The sequence below is a fragment of the Pyxicephalus adspersus genome, chromosome 3 (assembly GCF_032062135.1).
Source record: "Pyxicephalus adspersus chromosome 3, UCB_Pads_2.0, whole genome shotgun sequence".
NCBI classification, from domain to species: domain Eukaryota; kingdom Metazoa; phylum Chordata; class Amphibia; order Anura; family Pyxicephalidae; genus Pyxicephalus; species Pyxicephalus adspersus.
This window is the reverse complement of record NC_092860.1, coordinates 55,891,700-55,916,960: the sequence shown is the minus strand read 5'-3', so window position 1 is coordinate 55,916,960 and position 25,261 is coordinate 55,891,700. Positions and strand designations below refer to the sequence as shown.

Here is a 25,261-nt window from a genome sequence, read left to right as displayed (position 1 = left end):
TATGCTACCCAAAATGTGAATTCTTTTAGGCCACTGCACCAAAATATGTAGAGAAAGCGTCAGCATAAAAACCCAACAAGCTACATTCAAGACTTGTTTTCATTACCATTGACACAAATGTTTAGATGAGATCCCAAAAGTGTCCAGGAACTGAATTATTCACTTTGTAATAAGAGCAATGATGAATGACTTCAAAAAGTCCCACATGTAATATAGTAGAAAGAAAACTGCACAAATAAAATAGGGAAATCTTTATTGGTGTGGTTTCTTTGCAGACACAAATTTACAATCCAGTGTCAACATCCATAATATGTTCATTGGATAGTGTGAAAAAAAAAAAAATAAAAAAAAAGCCTCCAACTTAAAACAGTAAAATATCAAAAAAAAAAAACAAACAAAAAGAAAAAAAAACAGTCAAGTCTTGCATGCACAGTGCATGTTTTCTACAATAGTCTCGAACACATATAAAATAAAATCAAAATATCTATAAACATTAGGAAACCTAGGTCACAGAGTTCACGGGATCAATGGAAAAGAAATTATGGCTTTAATACAGTTGAATCTATTTTTGTGAGCCAGAAGTCTAACTTTTTGGCAACTATTTCACACCAGTATCTAGAACAAGTAGTCCCTGTCAGCAGAACTAGAACCACATGTACATAAAATCCAGCAGTACAGCTTATGTGTCAAGCCAATGTCTTATAGGCATTACACAACCAAAAACAGAAGAGGAATTGTCAATTACAACTGGAAGTCAAAGGGTGGGGGAAATCAAATTTTCTGTGTGCAGAACTCAATAGCTTGTTCTATGTGTAGTACTCTTCACCTGAAAGACAAACATAAAAATGATTTAATTGCCATATTGTAATCACAAGAGACATACTTTTTTTTTTTTTACCAGTGAGATACCACAAAGACCCCTGTGGGCACAGCACTTGCAATTTTCGTTAACCCCGAGTTTTTCTCACCAGGTGGTTAAATGTAAACAAATGTTATATTGCAATCCAATTGTCATACATTGTATGAAAATCGGATTACAACTGAAAGGAAATACTCACCCAGTGTCCGCAGCTCCTCTTGCTGGCATCTGCAGTGAGATGTATAGCACAATACAGAAATCCTGCATTGTGCTGTGCATCTCTCCGGAGATACCAGCAGCTTCCAGCATCCAGTGTGTGCCTGTGTCTCTTGTCTGTGTGAGGCAGGGAAATCCCCCCCTCACATCACTGAGAGGATGAGTCATCTTCCAGTGATGTGATTGGTGATGTATGGGGGTGTGTCAGGGAGGGAAATTTAAAAGCAGAGTACAATGTAATCTGCTTCTAAATGGTTTTTACAGTACAAAAACACCACACAACATGAAATAAAAATAAAAGTACATTTTTTTTTTTTTTTTCATGATTGTGTGTTTCAAACTTTTTTTTATATTCATGATATCTACTAGACCCTTGTTCGGACATATTTCTGTAACTTACAGGTCTAAAATGTAAAAAAAAAAAAAAATTTCATGAAAAACAGTAACGCTTTTGGTACAGAAATCTAGACATCAGTGTAATGCCCAGGAGGTTAATGAATAAAAAAATAAATGTAAACATTACAAATCAGTTTGCCATTTGGATTTTGTGAAAAGCAAATCAAAGCTGGCATGATGAATACAACAATCATATATTTACGCACACTGAACTCAAATTTAAAGTCAATGCTTGTAAAAAAAAAAAAAAAAGTGAATTAAATCCTTCTCTAGAGATTCAGAAGAGCCCAATCTAAAATGCTAGGATGTAAGGTGGAAAGGGGATCTGTCCCAGCCATTAAGTATACTGAACATTCACTGTACAGAAAACAGCAACAATGTATAAAAATGAACACAATTCAGCATAAATATGCAAAACCCATTTTTTGGTTTTATGAAGGAACTTCCTAGGCTTTCCAATTTTCAAACAACTTCAGTTGCAAAAGTAGTAGCTGTCTTGACTGGTTTGTCTGATGGGAGGGGTTAGAAAAAGAACACTTATTAGCACATTCCTTATTCCATCTTCTGCAGGATCATCCTGAACATGCACAAATAGATTCTGGGCCCAATTACAATATTCTCCACCACAATGCTTTTAGGGCAGGTTTATTAACATGCTTTGTTAAGCCAACATTCTTTTAATGGGTTGTCCAAAAATCACAATGGACCAAAAACTGTATTGTTACAAGGCACAATTTAGAACATATTACCATGCATTGTGTAAACGTGTAATATTGAAGCACACAGATTGAAATTGTTACTAAATGTTGGCTTTAGCCTCTCGCAAATTGCCAAAACTAGTAGCAAAAAAAAAAAAAAAAAAAAAAAAAAAAAAGACTAAAAAAGGCTGCTAGATACTTTAAGTGCATAATTATGCATTATTCTTACCTTCCAGAAATCAGACCCAGGCATCAATTTTAGATTTATTAGACCTTCCAGTGTACCATGCCCTGACTAGCCATGTGTAAACAGTAATTTCCAAATCTCTCCTATAGGTGGTAATGATGGTTCATTATTAAATTTTGTTAAAGTAAAGCTAATACCTGTAATTCAGCTGGAGTTCCTCTGTCGCACAGTGTCATGATTTGCACCAGCATTGCTTTTCCTACAAATGCACAGAAAAAAAAAGGTTACAAAAAAGGCATACCAGAAAAGACTTAAACTAAAAAAAGTATTAATGCACAGCCACAGTATAGGTGTACACGTATGGGATGAATAAGTGTACATAAGGAAAAATAGAACATTTTCATCCTGCTAAAAAAATGTAGAATTTCCAGACAATGTGCAATTTCTGGCTACTGTGTTACTACAAACCATGTTTCCATATGTATGTAACTATGTGTGGTCACAAAGTATATAACTTATTTTTTCATTGCACAATTCATTCAAGTACATTTAAACACAAAACAAATGTAATTATACTGCAATTTACCTGTCCTGACATGTGGTGGCTGCATCAATCTCCCCTTTAATTGTATCTGGCATCCTGCAAAATCAACTTCTTACTGCCCTGAATAGCTATGCTCGGGCTTCCACTATTGCTATTAAGAATGTGATAATCATCACCCAGAATGGGCTTCAAACATCTCCTCTCCATCACCCAAGAGATGAGAAAAAGAAAAGATATTGTTTCTCTTAGATAATTTCACATGAAACAAAGTAAAAAGTTAACAGGTAATTTCTGTACTTTTAGAAAAGTTTTAGAAAAGTTACCGGATGTGAATTAATGCAGCCACCACATAAGGACTAGTAAGTTATTAAAAACACTTTAAAATATATTGCAACCATTGTAGCGTCCTTCACAACTAGACATGTTCTAATGGCAGGGTAGTTGAAGGTTTATATTGTAAAGGTGATTTATATCTACTGCAATGCAGAACTATAAATCTGCCTTCTAGCAACAAATGGCTCCAGGGAAATAGTTGTGATATTAAAGCCTGAATTGACAGTACTGTACTGCCCTCACAGCACTAGTCCCAAAAAAATGCAATAAAGACAAAACTCGACATTAGCTATAATCTTTAACTCTATCAGTACAATTTTAGTACTTACAGAGGAGCAGATCCACCGTCTTCATCTATAAATAAGGAATAAGAAAAAAAAATAAGATTAAACATTGACAAAAAAAAGAAAAAGCCAGCATAGCTGGGCAGAGCAGATGATCTAACAAAGCAAAGCAGAAAAGATGCCCAAGTTCCATCTTACCAAAATAATTCACATATCCAGAAGCTCAGAAAGAGAAACAGTGAGTTCACTACAGTGATGCACAGGAGGAACATAATGTAGTAGGATCAGAACAGTTAGGTATTTTAAGTAGATGTTTAACCACATAAATCAGGATTTAAGAAATACCAAAAAAATTACTAACAAATTCTACACATCCAGAAGCTTCTAACAAAATCCCCAAATGAGTCTTACCTTCTGGCACATCATCTGGCTTTCTCCTCTTTTCATAGATAAAGATGATGGTTACTAGGATCAGCACTTCAGCTACAATGCCAAGGAATGGCCAAAGGGCAGCAAGGCGGCTACGTACACGGAGTGCAATGGTGGCTCCAGTGTTACCATGTATATTGGATCCATTGCACATATATTCACCCTGATCCTTTTCAATGTCCAGCTGGTGAATACGAAGCTCTGTCTTATTTCCAGTGGACTTTATGAAATAACGTTCTTCTGATCCGTTTACTATAGCCTGAAAAGAAGAATGTCAAAGAATTATTGTGTCCCAGTCAACATTCGCTAAACAGATATATTCCAGATAACTTTGCAATGGAGTAGTCCAAAATTGGCTGGCCCTAGCCTTGCTAACCTTCGTTTTCTGTATCAAACAAAAGGAAATATCTTGCTTAGAGACAGGTCTTAAAGCAACTATATACAACATTACAAAAATAACCTTTAATCCACACAGAGGAGCTCTGTTTCTGCCCACAGGGGCTTCTAATTACATCTGTAGGCCCTAATAGCAAACATAGTTTCAATAAACTATAGTCCTTTTTTGATTGAGAGGACATACAATATTTAAAGTGTATGTACAGGCAAACAGGTTTCTTTAGGTGTTCAATAAAGGAAAGGGTTAGACAAATTATTTGTATTCACCACCCTGATTGCGTCTCTTGATGCAACCTCTGATTTTTACCATCTAGGACAAGTAAACATTTTAGGTTGTCCTAGGAAAAGGTGACAACATCCTCAATGTTGGGACAACTCTGATAAAATGGGTATACTTTCATACTTTTCCTGGGGCAAACGGGAGGAAAAAATAAAAATAAAAAAAAGTCCCAGATGGGAACATCCCGAACACTCAAATGTTCACTGTCAGTCATGCATATGGGGGACACAACCTACAGCTAAAGTGCATGAATAAACAAAAGACATTAAATATTCAGCTCTGTAGGATTTATTCACAAAAACAATGGTGCAAGGAAGAATCCTCAGTGACCAACGGTATGAGTTCATATCAGTACATCCTTTGGGTTGCTACGTGCAGAATTACAGGAAGCTTCCCAATCATATTTATGCAGCCTGATGGATTTCTGCCAAGAGATATAGCAATTCTAAAGAAGTTAGACACACGGCTGGAAGCCCTTCCTCTGAGCAGTCCAGTTCATGGGGGCAAGGTGTGTGTACATTTTGAATTATGCACAGCTGGAGAAAACCTTGGTAAGGGTTCAGTAAGGCCAATTCTTTTTTGACCATTTACAATGAAATTAAAAGCTTTAAGAACACAAAGATAGATTTCATTTTTTTTCAAATATTCTTTGGCTTACAAGTTTGTTTTTATAATGCTTTCCTTTTAAGTAATCACTGAGCAGACACAGTCTCTAACAGTGTTAGAGAACATCACAAAAAAAGTGTGAAAACCTAATACAATGCAACTGAAAGTCTATTATTATACTGGCAGAACCATCAGAGATATATATAATCAAACCAATATTTGGTGCAACTACCCTTTCCCTTCAAACTACAGTCGATTCTTCTAGGTACAAACAATCAGCCATTTTGTGCTCTGGACTGACGAGTCTTAAAAAAAAAAGATAGTATAACCGACACAGAGCTCCGATTAACAATTTAATGACATTATGAAAAAGAAGAGGTCTACACCCACAAAAGATGTGTGCTTATTTAGCATTTCAGTGCCAGATTTGCATTTATACCATGCATTAGAAAGCCATTAATGAGGAATGGCCTCCACTCAAACAAGAATTAATGCTTCATCACATCCCAGAACCATAAACAGGTCCTAAAAAAGCCTTCACTACCATCAAAATAAAGACAGCAGAAAATTGATTAGCTTAAGAAGGAGTAACAGGTCAAAGGTCCCACAGTTGCTTGCAGACTTCATTTGAACTGGGAATCCTACATCACAAAGGTCTCAGTCAAAAACTAGGCAAAGGCAACATATTTTTTGTTTAGTGGGCAGGGTATGAAATATAAATGTACTTTGAGTTTTTCAAATATTTACTATATAAGAAAATGCACCTGATTTCACATACCTGAATGCCATCTTGAGACACCAAGTACCACGTCCACTCATCCACAAGTGGAAAAGTGTTGCTTTTGCAGGTCATTACTCCCGTGTCTCCTTCGTTGCCATGTTCGGTTTTCTTGTAGGCCACAACATGAGGTGCAACTGAAAAAGAAGATGTGCTTTAAAAAGGCAAGATGTACGTTTTCATACTGTTATAAACTATTGTACTGTTTATTATTGGTTGGTATAACTACCTGCTGATAATAAAGACATAAAAAAAGTCAAGAAAGATTTTTACTAAATAAAAAAGCAACTTTGGAACCAGACATCAGTTTATTTAATGCATATGGAAAACAAAAAGAATACATTTGAAGCTTATAGAGCAAATATATCCTATGGAAAGAAACTCATAGGTAGTTGGTAGCTTGCCCTTTCCACCAATCTGCTTGATGCAGGCTGGAAGTCAATATCTTAACATCCAACTAGGGAGATGTAGAGGCATTAAACGGCTTGAGGAAGGAAAAATACATGCATAAACCATAAGTCTACACTTCATAGTAAGCTACAAAGTATTTAGGACACGGCAGGTTTACATAAAAATCAGAACTATTACATCTGACTGATCTAATTAGGAGCTAATGTAACTTTTCATAAAGGCATAAGGTTAGAGAGAACGACCAAGGACTTTGATTCATTAGCTGTCATCAGTTGTGCGATGCTTGCATTTTTTAAACTTTTTAATTTTTTGAATTTAACCAAAAGTTTAAGTATGGAAAAATTACATTTTGGCCATACCTACACATTCCTATTTGAAATACTAAAGCACGTTACCTGTTATGTTAATCACTGCAAACACTTCAGGAGAGGTCAAGAACTTGCAGGTGTATTGCCCAGAGCTTTCTGCATTCACCCCAGTAATACTAGAAAAAGAAAAAAAAAAAAATTCTACATAAAACAAAACTGAATTAAACCAAATAATGACAGTCAAAAGACAGATGAACCCCATAACACTTTACATGTCCCTTATCTTTGGACTACAAGGGAAAAAACATTCTGGAAATAAAACCCAGTCTAAAGCAGCTATTCCATGGATAGCTGGATAGTCTCATTTACATAAGATGATGCCGTGCTACCATCTCAGCATGACATTGATGTTAATGTGTGCAAACGCTGACTGCACAAAACCCAGTTTTCCCACCCCTGACATAGGACATTCTATTGCCAAGACAAAATTAAGCCAACAAAGCAGTCTAAAGGTTCACAAACCAGAAACAAATTCAACTTTACTAAAAGACAAGAGCACATGATCTTCTTAGTGCAATCTACGCTGTACAACTTTACACTTAAAATGTGGCAACATGACCAAATTATTGTATATAAAAAAAAAAAAAAAAAAACACACAAATGTGGCCTCAGTTCTACCTTTGCAATCCATCAGCTAGTAGCTGTACTATTTATCAGTTCTACCAGCTTTAGATAAATTTTTCAAGGTTCCAAGTACATACTGTTTACAGGTCTGCTATTAGAAAGTTTGTTGAATCAAGTGCTCATACCTGAACAAAATAAAACAAAATGCAAAACAGGGCTAAAGCTGACGCTCCGTTGTTCTCCCCCTCCCCTCTCCATAGAGGAGAATTGTGTTGTATGTACAGCAGGAAAGGATAGTGAAAGATCCTTTCCAATGACAATTATTGCACGTGTGTACATAGCCTAAGTGCCCATGGAAAAAAAACAAATAAAAAAATAAACACAACCCTCCCTGCAGTATCTTAACCAAATGGAGAACTAGAAGCAGTATTGGAATGCTTTTGGACAGTTCCAATATAACTGCATACATAATCATTAAAGCACATGTATTTTCCATCTAAACTAAACTGAACCTAGGGTCAGTTTTCTTACATTTGGACTTCTATATATGCATCTCAAATATTGTTTAGATTTATCAATTGTATATTTGTTCTACTTTTCTAAAGAGCCTACACCATGCCAATACCTTCATCCTAATGTCACCCAGGAAGATAGCATCTCCCCCTCCACCCAATTTTCATTCTATGCAAACACTGCTGGCCCACAATGGCACAAATATGTTAATCCTGGTGTCTGTGTAGCGGCCTTTATGTGCCTTGTGTGAATACACATTATCTCACGCAAAGCTAGTCCTTGCTACTTCCAAATAACACTGTAAACTTGATGCATGTGGTAAAAGTTTAAATAAGCTTTTCTTTTGCTGTATATTATGGTTCCACAGACTACGATATACAGATTTGAAAGGTTATTGATAACTCAATTTTCATGCAGTCAAAGACTGGACAATAACTGATCCAAGACCTGTGACACCATGTTAAGTCAGAGTGAAAAGGATACTTACTTGTAGATTGTCAGTTGGGAGGCATCTTTATCTTCATGGATAACTTTGGATCCCTTAAGCCACTGGTGACCAGAAACAGTAAGAGTAAAGTCCGTTAAATTGCAGATCAGCAATTCTCCACCAGTTGCATCTGGATAGCTGGTTACAATTAGTGGATCTATAGAAAAAAAAAAACAAAAAAACAGTCAAACAAATATAGATTTTAAAAAAATTAGCATTTTTCAATGACAGATGCCATTGTCATTAATTGAAGAGGGCTTTTCATTAATTGAATACCAGTGCTGCCCTGCCTAATTGTTTTATAAAATGTTTGACATGCCATCTTGCTTTAGTATTTAGGCAAATACAATTACACAATTAGGCAGCCCAACAGATTACAGCCATCTTCAGCTACGTTTGCGTCAAATATGCACCAAGTACTGAAGTCAGAAAATCAGCCAAGAAATTAGCGAAATTTGGGGACCTTCACATTAAATGCAACACCAGATGCTATGTGTCTTTTTTTTTTTTTTTTTTTTTAATACTAGTATAAAAATGGCCAAATACCCATCTGCTGCTGGGAAAGGAGGGTTTTTTTTTGATTACAGTCTGAAAGCTTCAGGTATGAAACTCACATCCACTATTCTTTCCCAAGCATCTTCTTCACCAGAAGATTTGCTTAGAGCTGAAAAACAATTTTAACCATAATGGCCCTCAATATCAAACTAACAATGTAGTAATTTCAATTTAGTTACTGTTCCTTAGAATGGGGGGGGGGGGGGGGCGCGAGTTCCTAAAAATGGAAAATAAAATTGTCTCTTTAAAGAACTGTATTCAAGAACTTCTGCGGTTTCTTAAGTCTAATTTTAAATGTGCACTACTTGGAAACCATCAGGGTCAGCTAGGAAGAAACAAATTAGTTTTCCACAGTGTGAAAGCAAGGAGGGGAAAGTTAGAATTTAGGATTGCATTGGATAGGAACGGAAGATGCTCACAGGTGGAGATAAAAAGATTACAAGGATTACAATACAATCTATCCAAGACAGACAGCAGTAAGGAATCTAAAAAGAGCAGACAGTGCGAAGACATCTGGAATTCCACACCGAAGATGACAATTAAATTAGGAACAAGGGGCTCCCAAGAGCACATTTCCATGCGGGAGTCTTCAATCCACAACAGGCTTCCTGCTTTTAGTTTTGTCTTGAGCTGAAAACATTTCTACATAGGATTCTTATATTTTTTTTCTCTTGAACCCAGAAGAACCACATCCGCAAGGGGAAAAAAAACAGTTTATAAAGTAAAGGAACTTTTTTGGGGATTTGGCAAACCAACACAAATAATCAAATTCCTACACAACTGGAAAAAACAAACACATTAGGGAATGGGATCTTGGACCAAGGGAATAATTAGCAGAGAACTTGCAAGGAAAGTTCTAATCTAGGACTGCTAGGAGGAATCACACTGGATAACGAGGGAGTTCAGGAGATCAGGAAATCTTCACCAGTTTCTCACTCACGGTCTATGACAATAACATTGGCCTGGGAGCGAATCCACTTGATGCGAGGGGTCTTGGTCAAATGGTTACGATCTGGATCATTGCTGGCACGGCACTCATAAGTCCCAGAATCTTCTGGGTTCAGGTTGAAAAGATAGAGTGTGCTTGTAGCATGGTTTACATAGGTTGTGTTCATCTGCACACGGTCTTCACGTGCTCCATCCCATAGCTGAGAGAAACTGTCATTGTTATAGTCCGTCTCAAACCACCACTGTATTTCAGGTATAGGGTGGCCGATGGCCTCACAGTGTAGCTCCACTGATTCGCCTGTCAGTCGGACCTCAGAAAGTGGAGATTTTATGAACCCAGCTGTGGGGCGTGGGTAAAAGGCAAAAGAAAAACAAAGTTTGTGTGAACAGAATCAACTGTTTTGTCATATTATGGAACCTTCCTGCTACTGCCATCTAACTACTAGGTAATTAGATACTGGACAACTCCATATTAAAATATTGCTTTAAAGGGGCTGCTTTATATCAGTGTTGTGTCTTAAGAACTGCAATTTGTTTTTAGGTTTAAATTGTAATGTTTGCAGTATTTGGGGATGCCCTTTTAGGCATGGCAATTATATAGAAAATACAAGAAATGAATTAGTATTAAGTGGGCAATTCAGTCAAACCATTAATATAAAAAGGTCACCTCTGAAAGAAATCTATTGAAGTCAATTAAATTTGCACTTTTCACCTAAAGATTATAGACCCAATAAAATGAGTGACAATTTTTTTAATGTCCAGCTTGTCTGATTGGCATATTATTGCTCTTAATATAGTATATGAATACCCGATCCAGAATGATTATACCGCTCCAGTGTTTAGTAATTTGTGGTATATGAATATATGTTTCAGGTGTGACTGACACCCCAGACTCCAAATCAGCCAATTAGCATTCTCTACAATGAGTTAAGGGCAAGATACATGGAAATCATTTCTGTGACAGATCTGCTTTAAATGATAGTTTCCTAATAAAAGACTACAACCAAGACTTAACAAGTTCTGATTATGAAGACGTGAACAGGAGTTGTACTGTTGTGTAACAATTGATGACAATTCTAATATCACAAGAGTATCAGAAACAGAAAAGCTTCATGGAGCAAACAGTTAATGAGCACTGTTCTCTTCATCCAAGAGCTAATTAGGCTAGACTGCACTAAATAGGACAAGGCATAATTAACAGATTACATTACAATCTGACATCACAAGACTGTAAAAATATTTTACTTCACTCTGTCCCACTAAAGACAGAAAATGATTAACCCTAACATTTATGGTTTCTGCAAATGGAAGCCTGTAAAAAGTTCAGACAGCAGGGCCATCTTTTCCCATTACTCAGCATTTCCAAAGGAGAATTGAGCAACATTTTCCATTACACAAAATTAAATCAGATTGAGCAGCAACATTCAATTTATACACGCATATTCATATTCAAAATACAAGGACTACAACCTTCATTTACAGAATATCTTTTCCAAGAAGAAAAAAAAAAAAAATATAAAACACACATCAACCTTAAATTGATTATATGTTTTTTTCTTTCCAGGGGATTGCCTAGGCACAAACTACACATTTTTCGATGTTCCCCATAACATAGTTCTTCACACTTTGGTTTTAGGGCTATCAAAGTGAATGGATAGATTCGAAATCACACAACTTTTTGTACCATAAACTTTTGAGATTGCAGAATTCTCTTAGACCAAAAACAATGCAATTGAATTGCACATCACATTGATTTTTAAAAACTCATAGGTGGTGGTATAAAACTACAAGTGTACAGATGATTCAAGTGTCAGTACCAATACAGAATTATAATGGCCTTTGCGCTTAACTTTTCTGAACCAACAGCTGTTGACCTTTGTCAGCTACACCAAAGATCACATCCTTGACCTTACTATACTGAAACCAGATACTGGTTAGAGGTCAGGAAAAAAGCACATGCCTATCTGACAGTAAGGTCCCTTACAGGATATTTTATGTCAAATCAGTTTAAAAAAAGCACACTGCAAAAAGCAAAGGTCTGCTAAAACGTACACTGTCCTTTCAGATTTGACACACCAGGCACAGTATGTTAGTAATACAGAATACACCGTCACATGGTAACTGGAAAGCCTAGCCTAGCACTAATTGGATTTCCCATCCAAATGTAACTCATCAGATTAATCTGGAACAACTATTTTTGTCTATGAATGTAACCATACACATTCACAGAAGTAAAAATGGGTCAGGCAACTTGATAAACTCAACTCCAAGCAAGCAGCCCAATATACAAAGCACATACAAATCCTTTGGCAGGTAGATAGAATATTGTTCTAATCTTGGGATTCAGAAAACCTTGTCTGAAATTTAAGTGGACCTACAATCTAGTTAAAAATCTCACTGACCAAGGCAAGTACAAGACTTGGTTGCAGGGGGACAACAGAAGTGCAATTATTTTAAACAGAGTAAAAGAAGAACATAACACTGATCACATTAAGGAAGCAAAACCGCAAGTCTACAAGATTGAAAAAAGACACACACAAAGCCAGAGTGACATGCACCATAAATGTCTATAAAGAGTCTGGCAGCAGTGCCTAAAAAGCCAATAAAATATTGCAATTATGTGCTATTCCCCACCACCAATCAGCTAAAAAGTTTCACAGTGAAACAAACAATCCTTTATGTTCTGTCACAACTTGGAAATCTGTATAATGCTATGACTACACTGTGTCTACAGTGGAATTGTTACATGTTCTGACTCACAGGCATAAACAAGGTCACCTTCACAAAATCTACCAGCAGGCACTGCTCTACAAGTGCTAAACTGTATTGTACATTGATGTGGGGTTGTTTAGAGAAGATGAAGAATGTTCCCTATAGCTGCAAACCTATACTGCCTAGAGCACGCACAAAATAACGTATGAGAAAACATATGCAATACAGAGTCAGATTATCAGCAGTCAGGTCCATAGATATAGATGAAGTTCAGTGGATCATGCCTGTCTGGATCCTGATGTCAGATTTATCAACAGCATCTTTCTGGTACAATTTCTTATCCCACCTGCACAGAGATTTGGGAATTACATATTCCTGTTAAGTTTCCATAATACAAAAAAAATGACAGGCCAGTCTGGTCAATTTCTTACCCACCAGGGTGCACAAAAACCCTTTAACAGAATAAGTGAATTACTGATCCTGTCAGAAAAGAAATACGGAGAAACCAATGGACATGACTTGTGTCCCAATCCGGGTTTACTATCCAACAAATACAATGTGTTACATTAGCCAGGTACTGAAGTTTGAAAAGAGCAAACGCCTGTCCGGCTCATCTGTCACACATCAATAACACACTGGGTAATGCCTGGGATCAGTGCACTTTACTGCAGACTGGTCATATCAACACTTAAAATATTTCCAATCACACTGTACCACATCATGTCTTAGGAGAACTTGGTTACATATTTAGAACAGCTTACACCAGGGGTGCCAAAAACATCGAACGCGATCCAAAGGCAAGCCGAGTTGATGGCAGAGCCCTGCCTTACTCCTCTCTGCTGTTAACCAGCAGCCGGCTGCTACGTCTATAGGGATGCTGGGGATGTCTTTTCGTGTGAGAAGGCTCCGTGTAACAGTGGGAAGGGAGGCAGAGAGGTGAGCAGTGCTGGTTAGCAGTTCTTTTTCTTGTGCAGCACGTCATTCTCCTATGACAGGTGAGCTGTAGCTTTCCCATCACTATAGTCGTGTGTGTGTTTTATTGATGGTAGATCATTTTGATTTGATCATTTAAAAAGTAGTTTGCGAGCCAAAAATTGTGGACACCCCTGGCATAGACTAATAAAAGAAAAAGAGAGGAAAGAACATCCTAAAAATAAAACACAATGCTCCAAAGGGGAGGTGCATTACATGATTAATTATTCCAGAAAACCTTACATTACTCAGGTATTTATCTTTTACCAGGCACTTCAGAATGTACTGCATCCTACACAGGTCAGCGTTTTACAATAAAGTTGGTTCTTGTTCACTTAAGGATCCAGCCAACTACAAATTCACAAGATTTTTAATCTTTTCACAGACCTAGCCTAGCTTGCACCATACCTACTCCTGCCTACCAGGCCACCAAACATACGAGGCTGCAATTTACAATAAAGGAGAAAAGGAAAGAGGAGTTGGTTCTTTGATCACCGGCTGAGAAAGCTGATAGAACTTTAAACCAAATGTCAATGAAGAGGCAGCTCTATCCACAGGGAAGACTACAAAACCATTCACATATTCACACCAAAAATAAAATTGGTCAGCCAGTGTTCTCACTTCATTGGGGACATCACCACCTGGAGGAGGCCATATTCTACCCTACATATAGAAGTCCAGCTTCATTAGATGAACAGGGCAGGAGCACCAATTAGATAATTTGACGACATGGAGGAGTAGGTTGTCAGAAGACCCAATAAGTTTGCCCCAATAGGTTGCATTCAGATGCATATATGTGTTTCGAAAATAAAAATATATTTGGATAAAAAAAATTGATCTGAAGAATGCAGACAGCATACACAGTTCTAATAAATGCAAAGAGGGACAAACCTAATTCTCTTCTCTTCACAACATAACATCCTTAGACACAGAATTGAAGTGTACAGAGAGGTAGAAACAAGATACAAGCAAGGCACTCTGAACAAAGGCCACCAGAGGAAAACAAGTTTAATATAATATCTAACTTGCTCTTACTTGTACAAAACCAGACTTACTATACCAGTTTGACAGAATTTACTGTGCTGAACCTTGTACTATAAATTAAGGTTTTCTGTTTTTTGCAACTTTAAAAACCAGGTCCAATGTAGCCTTCTTAACCATACAAACAAGCTCAGTACATGTCCTGACCAGGGTTGAAGGGGCTTCCTATCACATGCTGGCATTTCCCTGTTCAGGGACAGAGCAAGGCTCAGGTGGTGATTGTATAGGAGAACTGCCAACAATGAAATCTCAGTGGTCTCCCCAGCCCCTTTATATGGGTGCACCACCTGGCATTTTCAGTACCCACCCAGCTGTTTTGGGGGGTTACTGAAGACTTAGATAATACATGGGGCAATCTATAACCAGGTGAAAAATATTACTGGACATAATGCAATTAAGTAAAGAATTGCAGTTCCATTTCCAGTATCTACAACAATATTCACTGGAGGGTAGAAAAGTTGCCACAATTACCCTAGGAAATTAGCCTATGCCACTTATCTCCTCTACTGGCACCATTCATAGCAAGGAAAAGAACAGTCATTGTTTGTATGCCTTGTGCTTGATAATCTTTCCTGAGAGCAGTTAGGCTTTGTATGCAAATCTAACCACCCTCTGATGTTTGTGGATGCTATTATAATTTTGACATGTAGGGACTAAGATGACAGGCTTTAAGATGTGGAAAGAAAAGTTGACCGGCAAAAGATTTAGGAAGATAAGATTTAAAAAGGATAGTCCTTATCAAGACACTTCTCTACATAAATGCAAAGATAGAAAATATAGACAGAACAAGCTATCTAGGAGTGGGTGTAGGAAAACATTTTTCTAAGAATGTTCTAAAAAAGAAGCTTTGAAATTTACAAGCCCATCGATGATTATCACGTATAAAGTCAGACGCTGAACCCAACACGCTGGCAAAGAAAGTCAAGAAAACAGGCCAAAGCCCTTTGTACAAGGTACAGAATAAGTAATACATTAATCTCCATGAAAAGCCAAAATTTTCTTAGGTTGTAGTTAGAAAATTTCATAACTTCTCAGAATTTTATTACTGTGTCTCTATGAAGATTACTTGTACATGAACAGTTGCCAGATAGGGGGGGGGAAAAAAAAAAAAAAAAAAAACACACTGTCCTATGTGACAGGAAACTTTACTAAACATATACCTAACCACACTCGCTGGACATGGGTGCCAGACCTAATACAATATTCATCTTGTTATAATTTCAACAAAAGAAGAACAGTGGAGTGAAAACAAAGTTAAAAGAAAAGATAAAAACAAGCATGTATATGAAGCAAATGGATTTAATCATCAAAACACCTAAATAAATTTTCAAGGCCAAAACAGATTTAAAATAGTCTTTTAGTATGCTCAACCTTTAGGCTCATCTCAAGCTTTTACAAGTTAATCAATTACTCAATTAAAAACCAAGCCAATATTTCACCAACATCCTACCAGGTGATAAATAGAACATTTTAGCATGCGTCTGCAGAAACCAAAATGCATTCTACAGCAAGTCTTTCCTGAAAAATGCAAATAGGAAACCACTCCAGCCCGAGAGACAAGTGGTCATTTACAGTAATACATGCTCCTGTGGCAATCCTTATCTCCTAACTATCCAACACTTTACCTGTACCATCTGCCTGACCTTACCATCTGCAAAGCCACAGGTGGTGGACCCAGCTCAGGACATGGCAGAACACCAGTGCTGTAGCATGAACAGTCTCCAAACACATTCAAATGTTGAAGTCTGAACAGGACATCTTTATTTAGAATCTAAAGCCAATACATTTTTTGGAACCTGTTGTCCTCATTTACAAGATTTACTCTGTCCCTATAGCTATTGTCATAGGGAGTCAATAAGAAGGTCAAATCTAAAATGATCAGTCACAGGAATATTTCCTAATACACAAAAAAGGAAGCATCAATGACAGCACTTTCTGACGCAGTTTTCTCCACAGACTGTACTGCAGGGTGGAAAACATTTCCAACAAAAAATCTGCACAAGTAAGGGAAAAAAGTGTAATGAGGGCATCTGGTTCACTTCTTGCTAGTCACCTACAATTATTTGCAGCATAGCCAAGATATACACAAGGACTTTTTTTGGGAGTTGTGCATTCGACCTACGAATAAATCTCAGTGCTTAAAATGATTTATAGGCATAAAGTTCACTTTACCCTCTACTATGAAAAAAAAAATGCCAGGATAAACACATGAACATGGTATGTGCATTTTTAGGCATTTTTCCAATAAACCCCCCTTTTTAAACAGACCTTAATGAACATTACTTTAACACAACAGGTTAATATATCCACAGGAGAGAACAAAGGCTACCAAAGGTATTCAGAACTGGAAACGTCCCAGAGTCACATGCTGCCACTCAGGGTGGAGAAAGAAAAGAGGATTAATATTAGTGCGAGCAGCTTACCATACTCTTAGGTTTCATCTCTTAAAAGCAGCCCTGCTAGCTTTAAAAGAGATTTCAGAAGTGCCGATAAAAACAAGGTAACCCCAATCACCTAGATTTTCAATCTGGTATACTGAAAAACTGTAAAATTATAAAAACCAAGAGGTAAAAATTAATGTTACAGATTCAGTGATCTTTCCTTATGGCGTCCACTGCCCAGGTAAGAATGACAAGGGCACCTGTACCCCAAGACTTTTAATGTCAACAGAATATGGTATGCGATGGTCTTCCAATCCTGACCACTAAAGCTGGGTACACACGTGCAATTATTGTCGTTGTAAAGGATTTTTCACGATCCTTTCCAACGGCTAACGACTGCACGATGCATGAACGAGCGCTGTACATACAACACCGTTCTGCTTCCTTGCATTATAGGATCGTTCATCATCCATGGATCGGACGATGGACGCGCCGGATTCTCATTCGATTTCGGCCCTAAGCCAATTATCGGGCGAGAACCATTGGACGTGTGTATGTAGCTTTAGGGTTGTGGTGGGATTAGAACTCCATACAATAATAAACAAGGGAGAAAGGGATGTCAACAAGTCTAATCTTCTATCACTACTTTTTATAGGACACCTAATTATGGCAAGAAAAGAAACAAAAAATAATTAAATGTATATATGAAATATTCTTAGAATATACATTTTACAAATGTGTACATGAAAGGGTCCTTTTCAGAATTGTATAGATGGAGAAGAATTAGCAGATAATGGTTTATAATAAACATACATGAAATGTTTATATTGCAATGAGATCAAATATTAAAGAATTTCCTCTTTAGGGAAGAGTAGATCTCTTCCTAAAAATGCATTATGAACAATTATGTGTAGATTGTGTGTATATATATACATACACACACACACACATACATATATACACACACACACACATATATACACACACATATATATATATATATATATATATATATATATACACACTAAGATTCAGATCAGGGAAGTATGAGAACTAGTAGGATTTTTAGTACTGTTTGTGGGGAGATTTGTGCCATGATCACCATTGGCACAGGGCAACAAGTCAAAATGAAGAGATTTGGCTAAACACAGAAACCAATGAGACACAAACAAAACACACACACCTGTTTATTAATCCCTATGGCAGCCATAATTACACCCAAAGCCCTGTTGTAGGCACAGCCTGTATTACCCAATTTCTGCTACTAAAATTAAACCCAGACAACAAGGAATAACTCCACACAGGCACTTCAGTCAGCACCATACAGCTCTAGTCTGTAGGAGAGAGGAGTCTATTCCTCATTGCCTGCTATAATGGTATATAAACATGGATGAAGTGTCCTCCCCCCAGAGGTGACCGATAGTCTTCAGCACACACTGCTGCCCGGTATCGGGCCTGTGCTTACCCCCAGCCCGGTGGGTGATGATATTACCTGAGCTGTGCGCTCCCGTCCCGCATAATAAGAGCACCACGGCGGGCACCGTGATGAAAGCGAAGCTGTACATCCTACGGCCTCTAAAGCGGGTCACTGAAAGTCACTGCTAGGCCCGTCCGCTCTGCTCACACACCAACAACCAACTGAGAAGGAGCTGCGGGTCACCTGCTGGCTTATGTCAGGGGGCGGGGTGCCGCTCATGCGCCCTACTGGATGAGGCCTGGAGCTCCCGGCACAGCCTCTGTGTCACGTGTCACAAGACGCCAGCTCTGTATATGGCGGTTGCGCTCCATTGTGTTCTGTGAGGACAAGGTTATTGTATAGCTGCGGCTAAAACTGTGCTTTCTGTGGGTTTATACAGACTAAATGGAAATGCGAACAGTTTGAAGTTTGTGACTCCACTGAATAGATTTCTGGTGTATGGTGGATATGACCTCATTGTTTCCACCTGCGAAATTTCCCCTTACAGTTATAGCGTACTCAGAAATTTACCTTTACATTAAAGGGTAGACAACCCCTTTATGTAGAGTAAAAATTCTGTGTTTTTTTTAAGTGCAACACTTTTTTTTTTAAATAAAAAAAAAATGCAGCACCTCCCCTTACTTCTCGATCGCCTAGGTGATTGAGAATGAATTGGAGCGCAAATCCTCGCCGTATACCTACGTCACACATCCCGGGAGGCTCTTTTCACACAAAGAAAAAAAAGTTTTTACAATGAGATCAGCAAGTTTTTTTTCCATCCTACGTCACCCAATCTCACGCCTGGTTCGGGTGACGTAGGATGAAGAACCCAGAAGAGACTAAAATGGTGGCACCCGGAGTGCTGGCAGGACCAGATGCCAGACACCCCCGGAGTGATTGGACTACCCTGTGGAAGGTAAGTATTTTTTTTTTGGCTGTTTTCAGTTTAGTTCCTCCTTAGGATTTCCCCCACTGTTACCAAAGGGAGATTTCCACCTGTAGTTACCATTGGGATGATTTCCCTTCTCTGTTTTTACCAGGGCAGCAGTATATGAAGCCATAGGCAACAATAAAATCCTTCAGCGGTAATAAACCAGGGGTGACCAAACTTTTTTTGGCTTGCAAGCAACTTTTAAATTGACCAAGTCAAATAGATCTGTCAACAATAAAAATGCTAAACATATATTTATTTAAATATACGAGGGGGTGCTGAAAAGTTCCTGGCTTTGCCCAGAAAGAAGAGAGCCAGAGTTATGAAATAACACATTTATTCAACATATTCCCCCTGAGACTGATGCACTTGGTACAGCGTAGTTGCAGCTTTTCTAGACCGTTCAAATAAAAGTCCTTTGGTTGGGCCGCAAACCAGGTCTCAGCAGCATCTTGACGTCAGAAATGTCCTCAAAACATTGCCCCTTCAGGTGTTTCTTCAAATTCGGGAACAGATAATAGTTCGAAGGGGCCAGGTCAGGTGAGTAGGGGGGATGGTGGACCAATTGGAAACCCAGGGTGTTCAATTTGGCAGCCACAACGTTGGACGTGTGCTCAGGTGCGTTTTCCTGCAAAAAAAAGGATCCCTTTGGTCAACTTTCCACAGCGTTTCGTTCTAAATTGCCTCCTTCAGCTGGTCCAGGAGGTTAGCATAATACTGTCCGGTGACATTTGGGCCCTGAGGTAGGTAGTCCAGCAACAGAATACTTTTGTCCCAGAAAACAGACGCCATGACTTTTGTGGCCGATTTCTGGGTTCCGAACTTCTTTGGCCGCGGGGACCTGCTGTTGCGCCATTCCTTTGACTGTTCTTTCAGGATCATAGCTGTGGAGCCAGGTTTCATCCCCTGTCACTAACCTAGCCAAAAAGTCCTGTGAAGCTTCAAAATGGCCCAAAACGGCTTTGAATGCTTCAACTCGTTCCTTCTTCTGATCACTTCACTGAAAGCTTGCGTATGTCTAGGATAGTGGTGATAACAACCCCAATACGCTCCTGTGAGATGTCCAGTATCTTTTTTGTAGATATTCGCCGGTCCTCAATAATCAGCTCATGGACAGCATCGCAGGTTGCCAGGTCAGTTGAGGTTGGGGGGCGCCCACTGCGGGGCTCATCTTCAACGGTGTAATGCCCAGTCTTGAAACAAGATATCCAGGTTTTAACAGTGCTGTAGGAAGGACACTTCTCCCCCAGTGTTTGTGACACCTCAGTGTGAATGTCCTATGCTGACTTTCCCTGGTGGCTTTTCCATGATGGCCTGTAACTCCAACAACGTGAAACTTGCTTGTGCCTCTGCCATCACAACTTCTCACTAAAAGAAAAAACAGTTTTAAGAATCACAAAGACCTGATATTTGCACAGTTACATACCAAGATATTAGGCTGTCATATGCCCCCACACTCATATTTCTATTTCATCTGGAAGGGGGCAAAGCCAGGAACTTCTCAGCACCACCTCGTATACCGAGTATATTTCACAGGAGTGACTGGAGCCAATGAGACATTGAATAGCAGATCATTGCACAGACATTGCACTACAAGACTATAGTGACCAGAAAGCTACACTACACCTGTCATAGGACAATGATGTGCTGCACAAGAAAAAGAACTGCTAATCTGTACAAAGGTATCTCAGTAATTGAACCCTGACACCGAGTCTGAACTGACATGGCTGCCCAGGACTGCTCACCTCAGATTGCCCTCCCGCCCTCTCTGCATAACCCCCCCCCCCCCCCCCCCCCCCCCCCCCCCCCCCCCCCCCCCCCCCCCCCCCCTCCACTCCCCACTGTTGCACGAGCCTTCTCACTCACTGAAAGACATCCTCAGCATCCCTATATACGTACAGCAGGGCGGCTGGTAAACCGCAGTGAGAGGTAAGGCAGGGCTCCACGATTGACTCGCATTGCCTTTGCGATCGACCAGTAGATCGTGATCCCACCCACTGTGAATCATTTGTTGATTTCCAATGATTTCTTACTGTTTTCTTCTTTATTACGGCTATTTTGTGTCCAATTCATTATGTTCTGTTACAATGTTGTTACTATAATTTTTCCTTTAAAAAACTAAAAATATTTTATAAAAAAAAAACTAAGATTGTGTGTGTACAATATTTATATATATATCAATATATATATATATATATATATATATATTTATTTATTTATATATATACAAAAGATAAAACACAAAACAGCAAATATAAAATATAAGACAATACAACTGGCTCCTAAACAAAGCTATTCTTTGTGAAACTTTTATTATCTAAATAAGTCAGGAATCTTTACACAATACAATATGTGAATAATTGCAAAAACTCAGATATGTGCAGATAAAATAGGAAATGTTCAAACGATTGGATCATTGATAAGTCACACAGTTTATTGAGTGAAGATTTTAGCTGTTTTTACACTCAACTTTTCTATTCCATATGACTTTCCACTAAATACCTAGCTACATATTTCAGATATTGTTTGTAGAGTTTTTTTCCTTGAACTACATACTGATAACAAACAGTGCTGTTTTCTAGCAGCATGTGACTTGGGTATTTTTAAGGGGGTTAGTAAAATAGTTCTGGAATTATTGTACTTATCGTTAAGCCTAACTTTACTGAATCCTGAAACTTGGTCAATATTAAACACTATGGACTAAAGAACAAGCATTGCCAATATTCAATTGATATATTGATCCATCATTGACCTGGAATGCCATTGTTTTCAAAAGGTATTAGTAAGATTTTATATGTTTATTGAAAGCAACATCTAAATCAACCTTGAAATGCAAATAAAGTCTAAGTAGCAGTCCAAACAGGCAGGCTTTTTCATTGGCAGAAAACGTTTATCTGCCTGTCAAGACTTTTTTTTTTCTGTTTTTTGTACACCAGGGTTTCTCATCCAGGATTCTGTGTAACCTAGGGGGTTCCCTAAGCCATGAGCAGTTTCTGCTTCCCAAATAACACCAATGATCTTTTTGGCTAACTGTAAACGTGACATTCTTCCTAATGATTACCATGCTGTGGATATAATAATTATAGAAAGGCTCCTTGAAGATCTGAATAGTATTTCAAGGGATCCCCCATGTTAAAAAAAGGTTGGGAAGACTATGTATGGTTTTCCTACAACATGAATAGTGCATGTGTGGAAGCTATTTTATACCAGCATCGCCAATGTAGACAGCCAAAGGTTTCAAATCTAGTAGAAGTGATTATAGTGACCATGACTAAGTGAAGCTGTTGCTACACTGGTTTTAGCATTGGCAGGCACATGGCACATTAACAAAAAAAAAATATGTATAAAAAAATCATAAATAAAACTTTATTTCTGCTATCTGTTTATTGATAAGAGAAGCAATGTGCTATAAAGAATTATGCTATTCAACAGAGACAGACTTTGAACTTTCAAAAAAATAGTAATATATATTGACTGGGTATTATGTTTTGCTGCTAATACAATGAGTACTTTTTCCCATTGAAAGCAATGATGGGACATTTTTCATCCACTGACATTAACGATGGGGCATGTTTTACTTCTATTGACACCGGAATGGGATTTATTATTACTCCCACTGGAAGCAATACTTGTGCTTATTTTGCTACCACTGACATAACAATAGGGGTTTATTTTTTTCCAACCAGATCAACAATGGGACTTTCTTTGCTCTAGCAGACACCACAGGGGGTTTCTTTTTGCAGTTATTTTTGGAATTTATTGTTGAAAACTGCTCTTCACTGTCATCTAAGTGTTAATTTGTTTATGTTTCTGTCCCTGGTAGAGTTTACCCCTTTGTTCTGCCACAGATACTACACGTGCATAACTAGTAATAACTGTCATTACCAGGGTACACATATTTAGAACTGTCACTGCTCCTCCTTTTACTCATTTAAAGTCCATGACTTATTATACGAAAGACAAGGTCACTCTAAATAGATACTTTGGACTTCACCTGGCCACTAAGAATTTAGGCAGAGTCTGATTTTATTTACAGATATATGTTAATGAGTCATACAGAGAGATCCTGGGTTCTCTGTGATTCTAGTAGAATCTATCCGAGTAATGTGTAAGTAAAGTGGGACTTTGCCCATTTGTTTAGCAGCCAAGTAGCACTCCTATCATTATGCATGGCAAGCTGCCAGCACTGGACAGATTGTTTTGGGATGTCACCTTTGAACTTTGCTAAACCCTGCATAAGTGGATATTAGTTAAACAAGAATACTTTTCCTTTTATGTTATGTGTTTACTTGTAGACTTGACACAACCCTTTGCTGGGCATTCCTCTACCCATTCGCTGGGGTGAGGAAACAGGTAACTGGAGGCCCCTTGTAGTTTCCAGATTCCAATAACTCCCTGCCCGAAGACCCGTACAACATTTTTATTTAACGTTGCGGAGATAAGTTTCTCTCCCCAGCGTGGTTTACTTTTGTTGGAGACAGACAGGTACTTGGTATTTAAAAGACCGGGAGCTTGGTATAGCTAAAAAGGGGAGCTTACATGCTTGCTGCTGCTGCCAGCCAGGTTCCTTTCCTGAGAAACGATTTTATTTTATAATTAGGAGGGTTCCCATGCAATTTCTCATTATATATTATTTTTGTAAATAAAGATATAAACAGTTCACCTTTAGGACATGCTACAACCAAATTGTTGCTGCCCCACACTTACAAACAATACTTTAGCAGTCTCAGTGAAGAAATATGTTACGCTTGCCTAAAGCAGACTGATTACACTACTCATATAGCATATACTACGTGACACAGTCATATGATTAAAGTTCAAGGACTGCTTTTTAAAGGTTGAAGGTAAAATGTTACAGCTTTGTTTTCATTTTACCAAAGCTGTGTATTGTGACATATTAGGAAAGTACTCTTATAGACTTATAAAATTACTGTACAGCAGATTTATGTGGTAAATTCTCATTTACAGGGGTTGGTTTAGGAAATAGGAACAACTAGATAGCAGGAAAATTACAAATACAAGGGGCACTAAATTTATTTTGTTTCAATCAGTTTTATTAAGTTTTCAGAGAAAAAATAACAGGTAAACATAACAAAAAGAATCAGATATACAACACATACATCATATCACACATAACAGTGTAGGCTTCGTATTAACAGACATATAGTACCAGGAAGCTGCATATACCCAAAAAATATGACTAAATTTCTTTTGAATATGTATGGACATACAATTCATGGCCACAATATAAAACAAAAATACAGTAGACAACGGATTAGAATATGGGCATGAAAAGATACTAGCACAATACCCACCAGTACTCAAAACCACCAGGCAACAGGGAGAAAGTCATATGTTAGTTTCTCATTCAGGGTTCCTTGAGCTATGAGCAACTTGGACCTCTCAAAGCAATTACTATTGACACCAATGATCTTTTGGGCTATCCAAAAGGATGACATTCTTCCCTCTGACATGCAATATAAGAGAAATTCTTCCCACTGACCACCTGCTAATGTATTGGGAGCTGTGAATATAGTAATTTTAACAGGCGTTCCCTGAAGTCCTGAAAGTTATTTCAAGGGTTTCTTCGTGTTAAAAAGGTTGGGAGAGGCCATGTTAAAGACCATGAGATAATCTTGTCTGCCAGCAGAGGCATATTGAGAAACTGTTCTGGATACATTTCAAACTTGGATCCTAATCAACGTGGATAAACTCTTTGCACATAAACTTGGATGTGACCGGGTCATTTTTTGGGTGCTCCTATTGTTCTATGAATGCATACTTAGATATCAAGCCAAAATCAGCCTTGGAATGATTTTCCTGTGAAAAAGCCAAAATATGCTTTCTTGTTTTTAAGTCTTGTCAGGAATCCATTTGTTGTTATATGGATAACACGTTTGGTATGTTTAATCATTT

The 25,261-nt window shown here is 38.1% G+C and overlaps 1 protein-coding gene across 1 annotated transcript; it reads right to left on the bottom strand.

Moving 5' to 3' along the window:
• Positions 1 to 236: 236 nt before the first annotated feature.
• BSG (basigin (Ok blood group)) lies at positions 237 to 18,616 on the bottom strand. The gene is made up of 9 exons (XM_072404761.1): positions 18,451 to 18,616; positions 9,845 to 10,192; positions 8,350 to 8,506; positions 6,813 to 6,901; positions 6,007 to 6,143; positions 3,929 to 4,205; positions 3,563 to 3,587; positions 2,554 to 2,615; positions 237 to 826 (listed from the first exon to the last, which is right to left on the bottom strand). The coding sequence occupies exons 1-8, from the start codon at positions 18,521 to 18,523 to the stop codon at positions 2,561 to 2,563; spliced, it is 1,161 nt and encodes a 386-aa protein (XP_072260862.1). The 5' UTR covers positions 18,524 to 18,616; the 3' UTR covers positions 237 to 826; positions 2,554 to 2,560.
• Between the last annotated feature and the right edge of the window lie 6,645 nt (positions 18,617 to 25,261).